This window comes from Primulina huaijiensis, chromosome 9 (genome assembly GCF_012295235.1).
Source record: "Primulina huaijiensis isolate GDHJ02 chromosome 9, ASM1229523v2, whole genome shotgun sequence".
In the NCBI taxonomy this organism is placed as follows: Eukaryota; Viridiplantae; Streptophyta; class Magnoliopsida; order Lamiales; family Gesneriaceae; genus Primulina; species Primulina huaijiensis.
Genome location: NC_133314.1, coordinates 1,621,197 through 1,639,834, shown reverse-complemented (window position 1 = coordinate 1,639,834; position 18,638 = coordinate 1,621,197). Strand labels below are relative to the sequence as shown.

The 18,638-nt window shown below is 34.8% G+C and overlaps 3 protein-coding genes and 3 pseudogenes across 4 annotated transcripts; 3 read left to right on the top strand and 3 right to left on the bottom strand.

Annotated features, from left to right (window-relative positions):
* Positions 1-2,336: 2,336 nt before the first annotated feature.
* LOC140984125 (probable carbohydrate esterase At4g34215) lies at positions 2,337-3,942 on the bottom strand. Of its 2 annotated transcripts, none has more exons than XM_073451331.1 (2): positions 3,298-3,939; positions 2,337-2,727 (listed from the first exon to the last, which is right to left on the bottom strand). In XM_073451331.1, exons 1-2 carry the CDS (start codon positions 3,844-3,846, stop codon positions 2,524-2,526), a joined length of 753 nt encoding a protein of 250 aa, XP_073307432.1. In that variant the 5' UTR covers positions 3,847-3,939; the 3' UTR covers positions 2,337-2,523. The 2 variants fall into 2 exon arrangements, with proteins under 2 accessions (XP_073307432.1, XP_073307433.1); XM_073451332.1 differs by having other exon boundaries at positions 2,671-2,743; positions 3,298-3,942.
* A 115-nt stretch (positions 3,943-4,057) lies between these two features.
* LOC140984653 (receptor protein kinase-like protein At4g34220) lies at positions 4,058-4,757 on the bottom strand (annotated as a pseudogene).
* Positions 4,758-5,151: 394 nt separating this feature from the next.
* LOC140984652 (receptor protein kinase-like protein At4g34220) lies at positions 5,152-6,844 on the bottom strand (annotated as a pseudogene).
* Positions 6,845-6,941: 97 nt separating this feature from the next.
* On the top strand, positions 6,942-9,858 carry LOC140984064 (protein TIC 21, chloroplastic-like). Its single transcript, XM_073451227.1, has 4 exons — positions 6,942-7,280; positions 7,770-8,027; positions 9,096-9,299; positions 9,548-9,858. The coding sequence occupies exons 1-4, from the start codon at positions 6,993-6,995 to the stop codon at positions 9,659-9,661; spliced, it is 864 nt and encodes a 287-aa protein (XP_073307328.1). The 5' UTR covers positions 6,942-6,992; the 3' UTR covers positions 9,662-9,858.
* Positions 9,859-10,480: 622 nt separating this feature from the next.
* Positions 10,481-12,684, top strand: LOC140984052 (uncharacterized; annotated as a pseudogene).
* A 158-nt stretch (positions 12,685-12,842) lies between these two features.
* On the top strand, positions 12,843-17,529 carry LOC140984920 (uncharacterized). The gene is made up of 10 exons (XM_073452615.1): positions 12,843-13,067; positions 14,102-14,169; positions 14,897-14,922; positions 15,190-15,280; positions 15,551-15,646; positions 15,883-15,951; positions 16,155-16,213; positions 16,290-16,412; positions 16,994-17,065; positions 17,142-17,529. The coding sequence occupies exons 1-10, from the start codon at positions 12,975-12,977 to the stop codon at positions 17,204-17,206; spliced, it is 762 nt and encodes a 253-aa protein (XP_073308716.1). The 5' UTR covers positions 12,843-12,974; the 3' UTR covers positions 17,207-17,529.
* The last annotated feature ends 1,109 nt before the right edge of the window (positions 17,530-18,638 follow it).

Genomic DNA, 18,638 nt, shown 5'->3' with positions numbered 1-18,638 from the left:
GACAATGTTCCACACATAATCGAATGGAAATGCTTTGTATATATACTCTCTTGCATATGTAGTACTTTTGTGCGGTTCATATACATAAAAGTATAAAAAATATTTATAAAATTTTGATTATTAATAACTTGAACTTTTTTTTAAAAAAATAACTCACAATATCTTGTATTGATGCATCACTCTATTGAGATTTTCAATTTTTCGAATCCATAATCACAAATGTGCAACAGAAGTGAGTATGTTTCCGATGCGTTTCACAATTGATCTTTGAGGACGATGATATAAATCACTTTTTCTTTCTTTTTTGTACTTCTATGCAACCCGAGACCAAAGTTGACCTATCGATTGGCTTATACCTATCATGGGATTCTGTGAAACATCAAAATAAACATGCATAAGAATTTATCTTCATCAACAATGTATTAGTTATTTATCGAAACTTTCATCTATCAATCTTGATATAAGATGTTTGTAGTTGTGTTGAATATGTTTTTGAATAGATATGAACTTATTTATAACATTTAGGGTTATCATTTGAAATATGAAAAAAAATGGTATCCTTTATAGATCTTATCCATTGAGATCTAGTCCATATATCATCCATTTGATGAGATCCAATATGTAGATAAGATTTCAATGAATCACATAATCTCAATGGATGAGATCCTTTGAAATCTCATATGCATGTTGTGAAAAAAGATTAGATTTCCGATGATCTCATGCATTGAAATATTATCTATAAATTTTACCCGTTAGACAATCTACCGAAATCTCATTCATATTATACTTACAAACTTTTATATAGAGTAGTAGAAGTTATATGTTTGTTGTAATTAATTCACAACACCATAAAAAAGAAAATGAATTATTCTTCATGTTCATCTTCGTTATCCGATAATAAAGATGAAATAACTAATTCTTTGCTTAAAGATTCTAAAGCCCGTGATGAGAAAATTCAAGGAGAAATTGTTAGTCATATTCATGCACGCAATATGATGATGCATGCTTATAGCAATCAACAAGTTAACGAAGGCACGCGAAGAGGATCAATTCCAAGTCATGTTGTAGTCCATCGCAATAGAGAAATAGCCGAAGTTCAATGACTATTTTTTTTAGAATCCCAGATTTTATTGTCTTTTTTTATAACAATTTCGGATGTCTCGTAATCTATTCTTTGTATCGTTGATGTTGTCAAGAATCATGATAGCAGCTTTATACAATGGAGTGATGGTTTGGGACTATTAATTGGGTCATCAAAAAATCAAAAAACAATAGCTGCTATTTGATTATTAGCATACGCATTTACCCGCGAATACGGCTGATGAATACTTCAAAATAAGAGAGTCAATTGTGATTGAATACTGCAACGCTTTTGTCGAGCAGTAGTGAAAGTTTTTGCAGACCAGTACTTACGATATCCAAATGCCAATGATGTTGCTTGACTATTATTTATTGGTAAACAAAGAAGCTTTCCGATAATGTTGAGAAATCTCAATTGTATGCATTGAAAGTGGAAAATTGTACTACTGATTGGGTTGGACAATATTCAGGTCGTAGTGGTTCTCCAACATTTATTTTAGAAGCAATAACTGATTATATATTTGGATATGACACACGTATTTTGATATGCCTGGTTCAAATAATTGCATGAATGTTTTGGAGGCATCCTCTTTGTTTTCCAATTTGGCTCAATGCATTGCTCCCCTATATATTATACTATTTGTAGAAAAGAATATGGTATCGACTATTACTTAGCTGATGGTATCTACTCAGAGTGGTCAATTATTGTTAAAACTATTCGTGAACCACTTAGGCCGAAGAAGAGATATTTTGCTATAAAAAAAGTACTGTAGAAAAGACGTGGAGCTTGCATTCTGTGTTCTTCAATCTCAATTTGCGATCGTGGTATCTCCTGTACGTTCTTTGCGTAAAAATGATTCACATTACATAATGAGAGTTTGCATTATCATGGACAACATGATTATTAAATATCAACATGACCTCAGTGCACCAACACAAGATGCAATGAAACACCGGCTCTAGACGTAGAAATGATGATCAATGATGAAAATGTAAGATTCAAGAATGTTTCGCTTTTTAATAAAATAGAAATGCTCACTACGAACTACGTAATACATAAATTGAGCATTTGTGGGAAAAATATAGAAATTCAAATATTTAATGTTGTGTTTGTATTATATTATTCATCTAATATCAAATGATCGTGCTTTTCCTTCAAGTGATTTATTATTTTTATAATTTCTACACATTATTAATTATATGTCATCAATATTTATATTACTTTAAAATAATTAATAAATTTGATTTAAAAAAAATTAAATATCAATACAGAGAGTATTTAATATCAGTACAGTTTAATCATAACATACAATGATTATTTAATGCACATAATTATTATTTATTAATATATCAATCTGCTATACTAGTACCGCATAATTGATAATTGGCTACAAACAACCAACAAATTAGGCCTTTTTTATTCATGTTTTGTGGAAAGAGTGTTTAGTTTTGGGCCAGAAAAAGGTTGAGATAAGCTTGGGCTAGAGAATGGCCCAATTGAACCTGGGCCTCTGTTGTTAAATGCAGATTATCTTCCTTGAGCTGCAAGCCTTCAGCATCCACACACACCACATTTGGAATATCAATTCCTTTTTGTATCTCTCTCATCTTCTCCAAATATTTTTTGTCCCCAGAAACTATTGCTACCTATGATTTCATCTCACTTTCAATAACATTTTTGCCAAAATAAACATGAAATATTTATTTGAATTATTATAGAAATATCAGCTAATCAAATCAAATCGAACCGAACTTAATCGAAAATAAAAAAAACAACAACAATAGTGAGATGAGTCTATGCTACACAGCAATAAAACTCCTGATGTTTGTATAAGATGATCGATTTCATCCTAAAGTAAAAAAATATCGACTACTTCACATTTTTTGTTTTTATATAAGATGAAATGATCAATCATCTTATACAAAATAAAAATCGAAACTTACTCCTGATATAATATAGACTATCTCAAATAAATGTATTCAAGTTTTAACTCAAGCTAGATTCCAAACTCAAATGATAAAATCATTTTTTGATCAAATTTAGCTCGAGTTCAAGTCCGACCCAGAATATGATTGTTTGTGAGCTATTCAATTATTGTTAAAAATAAAGAATTAAATTGTTTATTAATAAAATATTAAACATATTGTCAATTATATTCGAAGATGTTTAGGTTAATACAAAATAATGAGTTTGATGTATAAAGCTAATTAACAGACCTGAATGATTGGAAGAGAAGGCAAACCCAGATCAGCACGCACGCTGTGAATAAGCGTCTCCATATTCCCCTTGTAGCAATCCACATCATCCTGCGACGCCGTGTCGCTCTCCCCTTGGTACCACAGTAGCGCCTTGATTTCTCCGCCGCTGTGCACAGCGGCTCTGGCGCGATTCACCATGTTTTCGTAAAGGTGGCCGCCACGCGCCCATTCCTTGATGGCTGTCCCGCCGACGGCGCAAGGCACCAACCCGATCACCCCGGCTGAATCCTTCACCGCATTGGCGAACGACATACCGGGTCCCACACCGCAAATCTTTTTGGTGTCGATGTCGTGGTGAAGGGGCTCACGCGCCACCTCCCAGCTGAGGTGCGCGTTGAGGCGGAAGATTTTGCAGCTATCGGCGGCGCATTCAGGTGGAACTACGCCGTCCCAGTGCTGGTTCTTGTCAACGCCGCCTCGGCCGGCCATGTTGCTCTGACCGGATAAGATGAAGATCTGTTTGGTGGGGTTGGCTTCATTTGTCTGGATCGAGTTTGAGAAATCCATTGACGGAATTGACGTCTGGACGATACCCTTTTGTTCTGGTTTCTACTTTTAATGGGATCCGTATGTTTCATTGAATTTTGTGGCTTTGGTGATTGATTTCTTTTTCAAATATTTTTTTTCCTAGTTCTATATTAATATATACCAAATTGATTAATTAATCAATAAAAAAAGACAACATTTTTTTCAACTTACCAACTAAGGTTCGCCACANTTAAATAAGTTTCATGCTAGGCCTTTTTTGTGGGATCAATGAAGCACAACTTAGCCATAGCCTAAACCATTACAACATGGACTCCTCATGACCGGCCAAGTCTCCCCTACGTCGGCCATACATAGAACCCTGTCTGGATCTTCCGTGACTGAATTGGCAATTAATTGATCCAACTCCTGACCTGAGAATACCTTTCTTGTTAGGAGCTTGAGCAACAATATCCCAAAAGAGTAGACATCCCACTTGTTGTTAGGCTTAAGGTTCTCGAGTGACTTGGGTGCACGGTAAAGACATGTGGACTCCACAACCTCGACTGGGTCGATGTTGGGGACATACTTGTGCTCATGTATGAGCAAGTGGGGTTCGATGTCTGTTGTAACTAGAATGTAGCTCGGTTTTATGTTGCCATGTGAGTGTTTTCTTTCATGGATGTATCCGAGTCCCTTGGCTACACCTGTTGCTATATTGCGTCGAGCTTCAAATGTTAATTGTAATAAATTTTTAACAGCTGGACCAAAATTATCAATCTCACGTTCTTTCGATATCAACATCCAAGAACTTTGAACAAAAAAATTAATGATTTATCACAGAAAATCCGAGAGCTTTGAATAGAATGCTAACATTGCTGGATCCAAGAACGTAGGCTCACTGAATCCTTCAACAATGTCTCCAGTTCTAGTTGAGTCTCTCCATCAACCATCACAAGGGACTTTTTATCTATTTTGAACGTTTCATGCTGAATTTCGGTCTGATGTTCGATGTTCCAACATGACCAAGAGGGGAGATTTCTTGATCCTTTTTGCACTATTAAGTCTGAATCTTTCCAAGTTCATAATCATAGGAAGTTGCTTTCTTCTCCTTTTGGTAGATGCATAGTAATAATAGAGAAAAGAGTATGAACGCAGCTAAGGACCCTACCACAATCCAGGCCATTGCACCTGGTTTTAGCCCGTTGTTGGAAGGATTTTGAAGTGGTGTTGATTCGATCATCTGCGGCACGGCTGCGATAGCTGGAGAAGCCGAAGGAACGACACATATTTCTTGATTTGTTTGCCACAGAGGCCGTGTTTCCGTAAAAAAACTCAGTTTTTTGATCAGACAAGATTGTTGAATGAAAGATCAACAGCAGCATTTGGTGGTATTTTTGCAGCAAATTCTTGAGTCAATAAGCCTGAAATCCTGTTGGATGAAAAGATTCAAGAAACTCAAATTTCCCCCATCAAGTCTTTAGGCAAAGATCCATTCAACAAATTGTAAGACAGATCTAAGAACTCAAGAGATTGGATCCCACTTAAAACGGAGCCTGAAAATGAATTTCCCCTCAAAGAAACCACTGTTAAATTCTTCAAGGAAGTCAAACTTTGAGGTACATTTCCAGACAAGAAATTATCAGATAAATTGAGAAACTTGAGACCATTAAGCCCTGAAAAGGACTTTGGAATCACACCAGAGATTTCAGTCTTTGCAAGATAGAGGACCTGAAGTTCTTGATTATTGAAAAACGAACAAGGCAATGTTCCATTCAATGAATTATTCGTAAGATCAAAAACTCTTAGATATGGAATAAATCACAACTCCTCAGGATTGCGCCTAGCAGATACAATTTTGGGAGGGCTAAGCCTACAACTCGAAGAACATCTGGCACATCAAATTAAGTAGGACTCGACTCGAGCACATGTTACACCAGTCCATAAACATTATGTAGCATCAAAATAGTTCCAGTTATTCAGATGAACAACAAAAAAAGCCTGTAAAAATGAAGATAGTTAGCACTTCGAAGAACTGACACAAATAGGAGACAGTTTTCGAGAGAAGACATTTCATGATGATCTAAGGAATTAGAAGTTAAAGCAAGTATGGAGATGTTTGTTCTTGGTGAACTAAAAGGGATGGGAAAATTTGAGAGAATTTGTTGGAAGTTAAGGGAGCATCAGCAAGAAAATAAGGATTGGTCCTTTTAACTCAAGCACCAAGCCACCAACTCCAAATGATTTAAATAGGAAATTAATACGCTATTAACTTCAGATTTTTTTTGTAATATAGTCCAATTCATTAAATCTTCGAAATATAAAACGAATTCACATGTCTAATGACCTTGAGTAAGTTAAAAGTACTATAGCAAAGTTAGTATAAATAGGAGCAGATGTTGTACTAGAGAAACTAATTATTAATTTTAAAAAGTGTGATGGAGACTGACTTGTGGAAATTATATGGTACTTTGAAATATAGTATATCTTAAAATTTTTTTAACACCATCTGAGTCTGCTTGAAAAGGTTAATTTAATTCATATATTTCAATTAGTTTTATTATTTATCATAATAACATATTAAATTTTAAATCAATATCTTGCTGATTTACACATCACTAATATAAAGTATAAAGGACGTTATTATTAAGTAAACTTGAAATTCATTATTGTTAACACGAAATATTATAAAAATATGCAAAGAGTGAATTTGAATTTTATAATCTTAATTATCTAAATAACAAAAATATATTTGAAATATGTATACAAATGATATTTTTTTCTTGCAGGGGTCTAGGCATCCTCAATTTTCAATTTTTTTTTAAAAAGAAAGCATATACAAATAAAATTATATGTTGGGTTGTAATTTATATTTGAAATTACAAAATTATCTTAAATATATATTTTTTAAAAAAGAAATTTCTAAATAAAGTATGTATTTATAAAGAGAAATTGGCCTTCAGTTCCCAGCCGTCGATTTTTTTTGTGTTCAGTCCCTGAGTACTTTTTTAATAACACATTTCCACATGAAATGTACCATATTTCCACATGAAGTGTATCATATTTTGTATGACATAGTACCAAAACTTTTCCTATTTATAACCTTTTTCTGAAAATAAATTAAAAAAGACGTTAAAATGGCGGAAGACCTGAATGATTGGTTGCTTCTCGAAACGCGAATATAAGCTATGCCTACTCTATTGTTGCCTGCAGCTCGCTCCGCTGTCTCACCACCACCTCCGCCGTGTGCGGCGGCGCGGCTTAAGCCCTTGTCGTGTGTACTTCCCCCTCAATCACTCCGTTTCAGCAGCATCATAGGTCCTCATTCATTTCTTTTTTCTTTGAAATGTCTTAGAAGTTTATCTTCTCCTTACTTTATTCTCAATAGCCACAGTAGAAAACCCCTAGCTTCGGTTCCCATTTCTGCTACCTATAGCTCTAGTAATGGTAATTCTGAAGATGGAAAACTCGCTCAGGTATGTTGTTTCCCTTTCCCTATCTGTCCTCGTGTGTTTTGCCTGGATGGGAATTGCAATAGCCTTCCTTAATTGATGTTTCTCTAGTGACGGCTGAGTTGAGATTTTTATCATTTCATGTATCATGTTTTGAATTTAGGGTTTGTGATATTGTGGTTTGTTGGAGATGAACTTGTAATTATTTCATATTAGGTTTTTTTATAAGAATTAAAGGTCAGATTTTGTTCTCAATTGAGTTTTTTTTTAACATTTTATTAAGATGTCTTGGAAGCTGATGAAATTTGTATTTAGGGTCTTCGGTTGAAATTATGTAATAATCCATTAAATCAAAGACGAATGATCTTTAAAAAAGTGGAAATGCAAATTGATCCAGTATTTGGTATCCTGCTTATCATTTTTACTTACAATATTAGAATAATGAGGGGTCCCAATTGTTGAAGCAATTATAATGTTGAACATAAAAACGTCAGTTTGAAATGGCCATATTAGGTTTCAAAGAGATTAGAGAGCACCTCGAGGAATTTCAAGAGGTTGGGAAGTTTTGGTTTCTGGGGACAGCTAGTTTGTACGGTAGTTGCCGCCACGATCCTTTCATTTTCTGTCGTTATATCTGGGAAGATTACGTCGCCTGCTACCTTTTATTCCACTGCTGGTGGTATAGCAGCTGCATTCATTTCTGTGTTCTGGTCATTCGGCTATATTCGGTTATCCGAGAAACTCCGGAAAACAGCCAATGATCCTTCTAAGGTAATGTACAATTATGCACAAGTGGCATTAGATTTAATGTTTGAGCTTCAGTTGGCCTGTGTTACATATTTCCCTCTAGTTCAAGCAATATGTGATCCCATTGTTATGATTTGTATATATCTGTTGATTTTTTAATTTTTAATTCCACGTTTAACTACTTGGGTGGAACCTTAAATGTTCATAAGAAGTTATACTCTTTATCTGTCTGAAAATAACTAACATGATTTGTCTAACGACTAATACTGAAAAATTTAACAAAAAGTGTTTCCTGAACCGAAGATCTTTAGGGAGCCAAAAAAGATGGTGTTTTAGAGGGACCAACCTACTTTCCTTGACACATCCAAATTGACGAGATAATCTAAGAGTATTTTGGAGTTGTGTTATATTGTATTATTTACCAAAAAAATATTATAGGATGCTGACAACCCTAATAAAATCTATACTTGTCAAATTCTTTCATATGAGATCAATCTTTCAATTTTTTCATCCATAAGTTGAGAAGATTTTATTTTTTATAATACGCTAAATATTAAGGTTAGATTTTTTCCAAGTTCACAAGTCCGCAAGCCTCTTATGCCTGGTTAACATGAACCATTGTAATCCTGGACTTAGCCTCAATTTTAGTTCAATCACTACGCAAACTTGATGAACCAAGTGGAGCTTTGTCTCTAGCCAACAGCCTGTGCTAGGACTTGTTCTCCCACTAACCACTATCAAACTAAGTTCAAATACTTCCAGAGCTTCCCTAGCCCACTATAATTTATAACTTGGTAGCCCCGTCCATGAACTGACCATGAGTGGACCCAACAGGGGGTTGGGGACAGTTGCCCCTCTTAAAATAAATTTTTTAAAGTTTTGTTTGTAATTTCTAAAATTTGATAGTGTCACTCTGGCCCCCTCAAAATCCGTTCAGTCGCCCTTCCTCACCCCCATCTATTTTTGTCTCATCTTTCGAATTCCAAGATGCACCAATAAAAGAAACTCAATATATCAGTCCATTTGGTATAAACTTACTCAGTGCGCTGGTTATTGTCCTGCCAACTTATTGCAAGCTGAATTTTCTTTTAGGCGCCTCCTCGGGAGGATGTTGTAAGAAGTCTGAAAAATGGTATCATCATAAATCTCTTGGGCATGGGTGCGGCAATACTTGGCATGCAGGCAACTGTAGGTTTGTTGGTGGCCAAAGCTCTTACAACCTCAGCTAATCCTTATTACCAAGGTTCCGCTCCTGGGAGTAGTCCAGTTCTCGCCTTGGATGTTTTCTTGGTGCAGGTATCCTTCAGACTTAATGATCATCTGATTTATGCATTTTATGTCAAAAGTGTTGGGATGCTTACAGAAAGAGCTAGGAAATCAGGTTGGTTGGGATATGGGTTTGAAAAATGGATTTGAGAAATACTACACTGAAACTTGAAATTTTCTTCTCAAGGGGTACGAGAGGATTGGCTCCTACTAGAATCATCCTTGTGACCTTGGCTTGTAAGTCGGTTATCTTCTCATTATATTTGCTTGTTTTACAGGCATCTGCAAATACTATACTCTCACATTTTCTAGGACTGATAAGCTCGTTGGAGCTACTGCGATCCGTCACATTGCCACCTTCAGAAAGTGCTCCGAGTCCTAAGCTTGCATGAGGTAATTGGTATGCTCAGAAAAACAGTTGAAAATGAAGTTCACAAGCCATTTCGATGGTTGGTATTTGGCCTAAGAAATTGTATCCAACTTCGAGCCTGAATCTTTTTATAGGTGGACCTTTTTACGTTGAATTCGTGCTTGCTAAACGTGCATCACATAGCCAGCATTTGGAAAAAGGAAATCTTTTTATATTTTCCATTTTAAGTTCGTAATTATGCTATTGATGCATTGAGCAAGTCCAGTAAATGCGAGTGGCAAGATTGTTTGATTACTCTTTTGAATGTTAAATAAACACCTAGTAACCACCTAATAACATGGTTACATTTGAAATTTCCGAACAAAGTTGCCATTTCTCCTACTTTAAATTGAATCATAATGAGATATTTATTTTATATATAATTTATTTATGAATATTATTTATATTAGCAATTTTAATTCTAAATCAAATTTTGTGGACGTTGTAGCTAAAAATAAAAAATAAAAAATAAAAAATCGTGTCATAATATATTTATATATTTTAATATTAACTGGTACTCAGTGTGTACACTATGTTTTTTTAAGAAAAAACTAATAAAGAAAAATAAATAAATGATAAAATATAAAAATACAAAAATAATGTTTTTTAAAATTAAATATCAAATGTAGCATTTTTGTAATTAAATAGCCATGACAAATAAAAAAGAGTTGTAACATTTTCATAATTAAATAAAAATGTTGAAATTATCAATTTATTTAATAGTTGTAATTACAATTAAATTAAGATAAAATTGTAAATTTCATCTGAAGTTTCATTAATAAGATAATATATTAATTTGGTATGATCCGGGCTTTCGGGTTAGGGCCCTGAAGCCCATCATCAAATGATTCAGTGTTCTTCCCCAGGAATCAATACCAAATCAACTATCCAAGATCCAGAATCTAGGGTTTATGGGTTTGTAGTGACTTCCCGAAAATGTCGTCTTCGTCTGGCAGGCCGGCTTCCATAGCTGCCGGAAATTATCAGGTGGTTCCAGTTGCGGAGAAGGCGGTTTCTTCGCTTCCTCCACGGCCTCCACCTTCTTCTTCTTCGTCATCATCTGCTTTAGTAGAGTACACACCGCCTGTAGCTGCGCCAGAAGACGAGGATCTCGAAATTAAGCTACGCCGCATTATTGAATGTGTTCCGGTTCGCGTTAACAACACCTCAGGAAGTTCTGCCGGTTCAGGATCGGGTGATTTCCATCAGGTACTGGATGCCTCTAGTTTCTGCAATTGATATGATATGTACATTGTAACCACCACTAATTATTAATCACCATAATTTCCAAGAAACGTAATCCCAAGGCCATATCAAGGATTTGTGTTATGCAATTTTCATCGTTATGTTTATCTTTTAAGTAATATTCCGAGTCATCGATGAGATATTTCTCTTTCAGAAGGTAGTTACAGATCGACCTACTCAATCTCAAGTATACAGCCATTAGACTGTTGTTGGGCATGGATAAGTTTCTTCTACAATGGTGGAGGTTCATATTGTGCACTTTTATTCATGATAAACATAGGAACCTGCTGGTAATTGTTATTTAAAATTGTTAAAATCGAGAAGAACAGAGCAAGCAAATTGCTATGAAAAGCTCCATCTTTTCTGTTAATTAGAAAATGTAAAAGATTGTTCTGTACAAAGTGTAACTACCGACCCTATTTGTATGCACAAAAGCGCTATTTTCTAAAACACATTTCTATACTACACTTTCAAGAAAAATCTTTATCAAACATTTCAGAATTTGAATGAAAACGATAAAATGCAACTTTTGAACTGAAAAGTGTTTGGAGTTCATGCCTCTCTGTAGTGAGTCATAGCCTTGGAGCTTGTTTGTCTTGGTTGTTCAGAAGCTTTATCAAACAAAATTTGGAGTGATTTTGTATGCTGAAACAGTGAAGGTAACCAGAGTATATACCACTATATACCATGGTACTTATGGGTTGAATGCTTTTTTCACGATGATGGCCTAATCGTTGTGTTTTATTCACTTCATGCTTAAGCTTTGATGAATTTCGCTTTTTGGAACGTTGGCTGCATAGGCAATATTCACCATGTTGGTTCGATTCATTTGTTTTAAACTAAGTTGATATAGCTAGCAGTTTCAAGTGGGTTCATACATGGTATCATCTGAAGCAAGGAAAATAAACTAGAGGGAATATAGCAAATATCCATGTTTATTAATGCAAAAACTTGGAAACTATTGTCTTGTTTCGACATGTCTTTTTGATTTCTTCAAAACTATGATTTGATTTACGTGGAATGATCTATTGTATGGAAAATAATAGAGAAATATTTTTCTTAAGAAAAGGTGGAGGCAAATTGGAGTTATAACGAAAAAACAGAGCGAATCTTAAGATAACAAACAGAAACCATTTACTATAGTTTATCTTGTACAACGTTATCTAGTTACACTCATCCCCTTTCGCTAAATTATAATTACAAATATTTAAATTTTTTGTTGGGTTATTGATGGTGACAGTATCGACAAATGAGGCGGAAGGAACAAGATCGGCTAGCAAGGATGGACGTCGACTACCAGAAAAGGAAAGAAATCTCAGAATTCAACCAGAGAAGAGAGGAAAGATTAAAGGCTGCAGAGGAACGTACACTGAAGAAACGTTTAAACGTCAGAAGAAGAAACAGAGAAAGAAAGGGAAAAAGAGCAAACTGAATGAAGGTGGAGAAGAGCATCCGAATGAGCAATCATCAGACGAGGATGGAGATTCAGATAATGATGAAACTTAGAGGCAAGGAAAGACAAGTCCGATGCTTAGGCTCCGAACCCAAACGAGCTAACCAATAATAAAAAGAAGAAAGGTTGTTTGCTATGAATTGTAGGTTGATGGTGTTGCGTCAATGTTGTGTAAGATAGGACATCTGATCAAAGGAAACAAGTTGTATTGGACCCAAGAATAGTTGGTTTCATATTGCAAGGTGAATGTATAATCTTTGTTGATTTGATCAAAATTTCCCAAATGGGGAAAAAAACCTTTGTGCGCATCATTCATGTTTTAGATTTAATAATGAATACATGTTCATGTATGTATGGATAATCATCTCGAATAATTTTTTTAAAATATTTTAATTTTCCCTAAAAATTAATTAATCCAAGACTTCGCCCCTAATGGGCCTATTATTATTTACTCCAGCTGAAGCCCAATCCGTATTGCATTGCGTATTCCATTCAACCAGAAATGAACAGAGAGATCTCTGCATCCATGAATTCGCAGCACCAAAACTTGCTGTAAATCGATCAAAAAACATAAGGGAAGAAAATAGTGAAGAAGAAGATGCTGCCCACCTCTTCATCGGCGAAGGGACGTTCGGGTGCTCATGCCCGACCCAATTCGGTCCTACCCCAGTACCTCCGCAGAATAGTCAAGGTAATTTTTGGACGAAAATTTTTGCAGATCTGATCTTGATCTTTGGTGGTGAAATTTACCTTGTTGTGAGGAATTCGTGGCTTGATTCGGTGATTTTGCTTTCCCCACCTGTTATTATCATGTGGGTGAAGGACCCGAGATTGATCGAGTTAATAGAGGAGCAAATGTAAAAGGTTATGTGTATCGTTTCTGTTTTCAGTTCGTTTTATTTCTACTTGTTGAGGTGATGGGAGTTCTTTTGCGCTTGAAGTTGAAATTTTGGGGACTTGAGCTGGAACGTCTTGTTCTGCCGCTATTTCAGTTTCGTTGTAATGCTGCGGAACATTCACAATGATTCCTTTCTTTGTATTTAATTACTTTATTATTTAAATACAAATTAATGTACTTATCTTAATGAAAAATGTTCTTCTTCATATTTAATTTCGATACAGCCTGTTCCATATTGATTTATTGGAAGTTCTACAGCTACTCACATGATCATCCCTCCATGCTATCCTCGCTAGTCGTTGTAATGTAGTTACTATCCAGAACCCTAAAACCAACTTATTTGAGACTAAATTATGATTCAAAGGTCATCATGGGAGGTCAAGGCTGTGTTGTGGGATGAGGGACATAAATTGGAAAATAATCTCTGGTTAACTAATGCACAAACTCTTTATTGTGGTGTTACACCATCTAAACATTAATTTTTTAATGAGTTGGAAATACACTTCAAGTATGCATGTGTGTATTTGGTTTTTTAAGTGGGTATCTGATTGCTAAGTCTTTGCTTACTTTGTGGGTGAATTGAATATTGCTTTTGAAACTTTTATCTTAGCTGTGGTGTCTTGATTTAACCTCGAATATGGCGTGCCTATTATCAAATCAATTTCTTTTGGCCATGGAATTTGCTTCATCTTTATTTTTATTTTTTACATTAACATTTTCAGAAGCCTGCTGATACTTTTGGCTGTCTATAGTTGACTATTTATAGTCTATAAATGCCTCTTTTTGATTTTCAATCAGTGACAATTTTTTTGGATGGCTCAATGTAGTGGCAACAAATGGATATTGAATATACTTTCTGGCAAATGCTTCATCTATGCACTTCTCCAAAAGTCGTGTGAGTTTCTATCTTTCCACAGATGGTTGTTGGTGTTCCATAATCATTTAAATTGATATTTGTTATTTAATATTTAGTTTGAGTTGGCGCTTACTTACCTTTATAAGATGCTATGTATATCGAGAAACTTCTAAAAGGGCTCTTAAGGTCACCTAAATTTAATTCTAATGCATCTTGACTTTATTTGGACCCGTGTCTTTATAATTGTGATATGTGAATATAGGTAAATAGTCTGAGAAGTGTAAGTACCTTGTCAACCAATTAAAAGCTAATCCATTAAGCCTCTCATTTAACATAATTGGCAAAGGTTTTTACTTCTTTTTTTTCCATGATTAGTTAAAAGTAAACACGCTATTAATTCTGTATTCACGATATGGTTTACTTCAAAGCGAATTTTATCAGTGTCATGTTACATATATGAACAGAAACATCTTTTCACTGAAATAAACACCTCAGATTTCCATATAAATAGAGAGAGAGTTTATACACATTCATAAGTCATATAATTTTACTGTGGCGGGTTGTCATATTTGGAGAGGTAAGAAGATTTTGTAAATGTAAGCAGCTGTGCATTGGTATAATTTGAGAATTCCTGGTAGTATAATAGTCTATGGTATGGTATCTTAATAAAGCACCAGGAAACTTTAGTAGTCCCTTGCTTATTAATTTTATATTTCTGATTTATAATTTTGTTCATTTTGCATGTGAAACTGTTCAATGGATGCAGATATCAACACACCAAATATCACAAGCGTAAGTTAGTTTTTTTACTTGGTATCTTATTATACTTATGAAACCAACATTTCTCTGAGATCATTGTATTTCATTTGTGGGCGTTAATTTTTGCAGTTGATGTATTTTTTCTGCTGAATGAATGGTTTCATATGGAATGGTTTCTTACTAATTCTTTTGATATTTTTTAAAATTATACACTCCATTTTGTCAAGCAAGATAATTTTTAATTCAACTGGTTTTAAGCTGTAGGTGTTATTAATACTTTTCCATTTTTGTGTCATGTAGAAACAAAGAATCAATGGGCACGTGATGATCCTGCATTTGTTGTGATATTTAGTCTTCTTTTGTCAGTTGCTACTATGGGTTATTGTGCTGCGTAAGTGCACTCATGATCTTGGTTTTGAACAAACTTGTGTAAAGTCCTCGTATAGTTGACATTGTTAGCAAGTAGATTTATTTTTGAAGATAAAATGAATAAATTATATTGCACCTGAGGTTCAATATTCAACATGATGTTCTTTTAAATGATTCCAATATCGTCAGTTCTTCAAATGAAACTCTGGGTGTTGTGTTCTTTTCACCTCTTGCAATACAATACTTCATGTGTATTCTAATGCTGTTGTTTGACATCTATCATTTATTTCAGGTATGATCATAGTGCAGGACACGCTGTTTTTGTGGTTATTTCAGTATTGCTTTTCCATTTCCTTGTGATAGGCGCAATTTTGGCAACTTGTTTTTGGTAAGGAAAAATATGAATATGGGTAGAGTGGTTTTTCTTATTATTGCATGTTTCTATTTTCTTGATTTAATTTTATTACTTTTTGAGGAGCTACATTTCTGTGAAAATGCTTGGTCGTGATTTATGTTTCACTCATCAGATCTTTGTCAGCTAGTTCAGAATTTTTGACAGTTTTCATAGATGATAGAGTTTTGTTTGACAAGGTGATGAAATTTTATTTGTCAAATTTTGTCCAGGCTCTTGACTAACAATTATCTTCGAGAAGAAGCTCTAAACAGCCACGTGGTTGAACAACGGGTGGAATGGCAAGTTCTGATCTGCTTTTGCTAATATCTTGTATTATTGGATATATGAGTTAGTCTGCATTTCTTTAGTTTCTGTATATCTGATAGCATTGTTTTCTTCTTATGTTAGTAAATTATGCCTCATACCTGAATTTGTACGATGTTTTTGTGCTAAGAACCCTTTAATTTTCTTGCTAACTTTATGTTGACCCGACTTTGTGAAGGTTGTATTCTTTTGATGTACACCTCAACTCTTTCTTCCCTATGTTCGTGCTGCTATACGGTATGCATAAAATAAATGCTCCTTATCTTGTGGTTTTCTTCGATAATATATTTACTGATGTCTTTGAATTTTGCAGTCGTTCATTATTTTATATCACCTTTTCTACTGGCTCATGGTTTTGTTCCGGTGTTACTATCAAATTTGCTCTTCATGGTGGGAACTTCCTACTACCATTACCTAAATTATTTGGGTTATGATGGTGAGATGAGTTTACCAATTAGCTGTTTTTTTTTTCATTTGGGTAATGAATAATGACTGTCATTTCTTATCATGTCCTTTTGTCTCTCACCCTCGAACTAGGCTATGAACCTCATCAAGTTTTTTGTTCCATCTTTTGTCAAAGTTCCACTTTAGGCTATAATGACGTTCATTAAGTGTCCAACAGATTAAGGGATTTGCATAAACTTCTCTCAGCTCATTAAATCAGAGTTTGTAAAGAAAAATACCGAGTCATTTCCACCTAAATCACATGTTATGCTATGAACTCGTCTAATTTTGCAAGTATTCTGGTTTGCGAAGAATAGTCTCCCGTTTAAAAGTAGGACAATATATGCAACCAAATCAAGCTTTCTTGGGAATAATAAGTGTTAACAAGCTTCTTATGGATGAGTCAGTTTGATTATTTTTTTAATTATTAATGCGATGAAGTTTAATGTATTCACAAATATATGGCATTCTATTGTATTCCCACATATCTCACAAAGTTTTGATAATATAGGAAACTGGTACCCCGGAAGGGTTTTTTGAAGTTTAACGCATAATTTGTCTATCCTAATGCAGTATTACCCTTCTTGGAGAGGACCACTTTGTTCCTATATCCAATTGGCATCGTCCTTGTATTCTTCCCCATCTGTAAGCATCCTCACACTATATTCCAAAATGTTTTCGAATTATTCAACAAATAGATGGATATTTTACATTTTTGCAGTAATTTTGAGTGGATTCAATCCATCGAGATATTTCATGAACATGTACTTTAGCCAGTTGCACTAGATTTGTCTAACAACATCTCAGACGCCACACATGACCCAAGAAGATTCCACGAACACGAGGATGGTTGATCTGTAAGTTCATGTACTGGTTTTCAACGAGGAGATGGAAAAGAGCTGCGATTTGGCAAAGAACGAGTAGGTAATAGTTGACCTTTTTTTGTCCTAGATTGGGCATAGGGAATATGAATTGTTGTTATCATAGGAATTTTGCTTGCAATTCTTATCTCATGTATATGCCAAACGGGCTTTAGATTAGAGTCTCAAATACTGAGTTTCTTTTACGGCTTGAAGTTCTATAAAAGCATATGAGGTTCCCCAAAGTAAGCCTAGAGATCGGTTGTGAATTGTGATGTTGGTAGGTTATACTCCGTGGTGCATCTAATGGATGTCACCACCTATCACAGTTCGACTTGAACCGTGAACATAAATCGAAGCCAAACTCATGTTTTGTTTTGGTTTGGTTTGTGTTTCAAAATCAAATATATAATCTGAAGAATCAAAAATTTCACAAATTCATCTTTTGTCTAATGTCAAATTTTTGATGATGGATAGATAATTTGGATTGATGGATCCATTAGTAAGATGGTTCTAGTGAATGGGCAAACATCTATTATTGTGGTCTTTTTTTGAACTGGTGGATGAGTTTATTTGTTATAATTGTGTTTGAATTAAGACTTTGTCCTAAACTTGATATCGTGTCAGATGAACTAGGAGCAGTTGCGACCATATTTTGGGACAAAGATTTAAATCACGAGGTGTAATTCCCGACTTTGTATGGAGTTTTCTTCAATATAGTATGAATAAGAAGGAGCCAATTAGTCCGAAGTAAATGAACTCAAAATTTCTTTGTTCTTCGTTGCATATGTATTTTGTTTTCAAGGTACGTACCCAAACACACTTCGACACTTTTAAAGAACAAAATTAAAGTTGGACTCAGAATTAAATCAACCCCACTACAAATAAATAATCGAAATACACCTCAATTTCATTCAAGAAAGTTCAACTTTTAAGTCTGATAAAGACTTCTGCAGAGGCAGAGCATTTAGCAAACATTGGATCAGATCATCGATCACTCGACCATGAAGCCAGAATTCTTCCAAAAACAGAGGAAAGGTCCGAGAAGATTTATATTTGAACACAAGTGGCTTCTGGAGGAGGATTTTACAGATTTGTCAAATTAGAATTGACAAGTTTTTAGGGGAACACCGGTTTGCCTAATCGTCTATCTCAATGCAGTGATGCTCTCAAATCACGGGCTGGCACTAGTTTTGATCAACTGGGTCGGAAAATCAGTTATCTTGAAAAATTGTCTGGAACAAGAGGAGATTCATTGGAACCAACGAGACCGAGTTAATTGGCTACAGCATGGGATCGTCATACCAACTTCTTCCATGTGAAATCATCTCAGCGCCGCCATAATAATGTTATTAAAG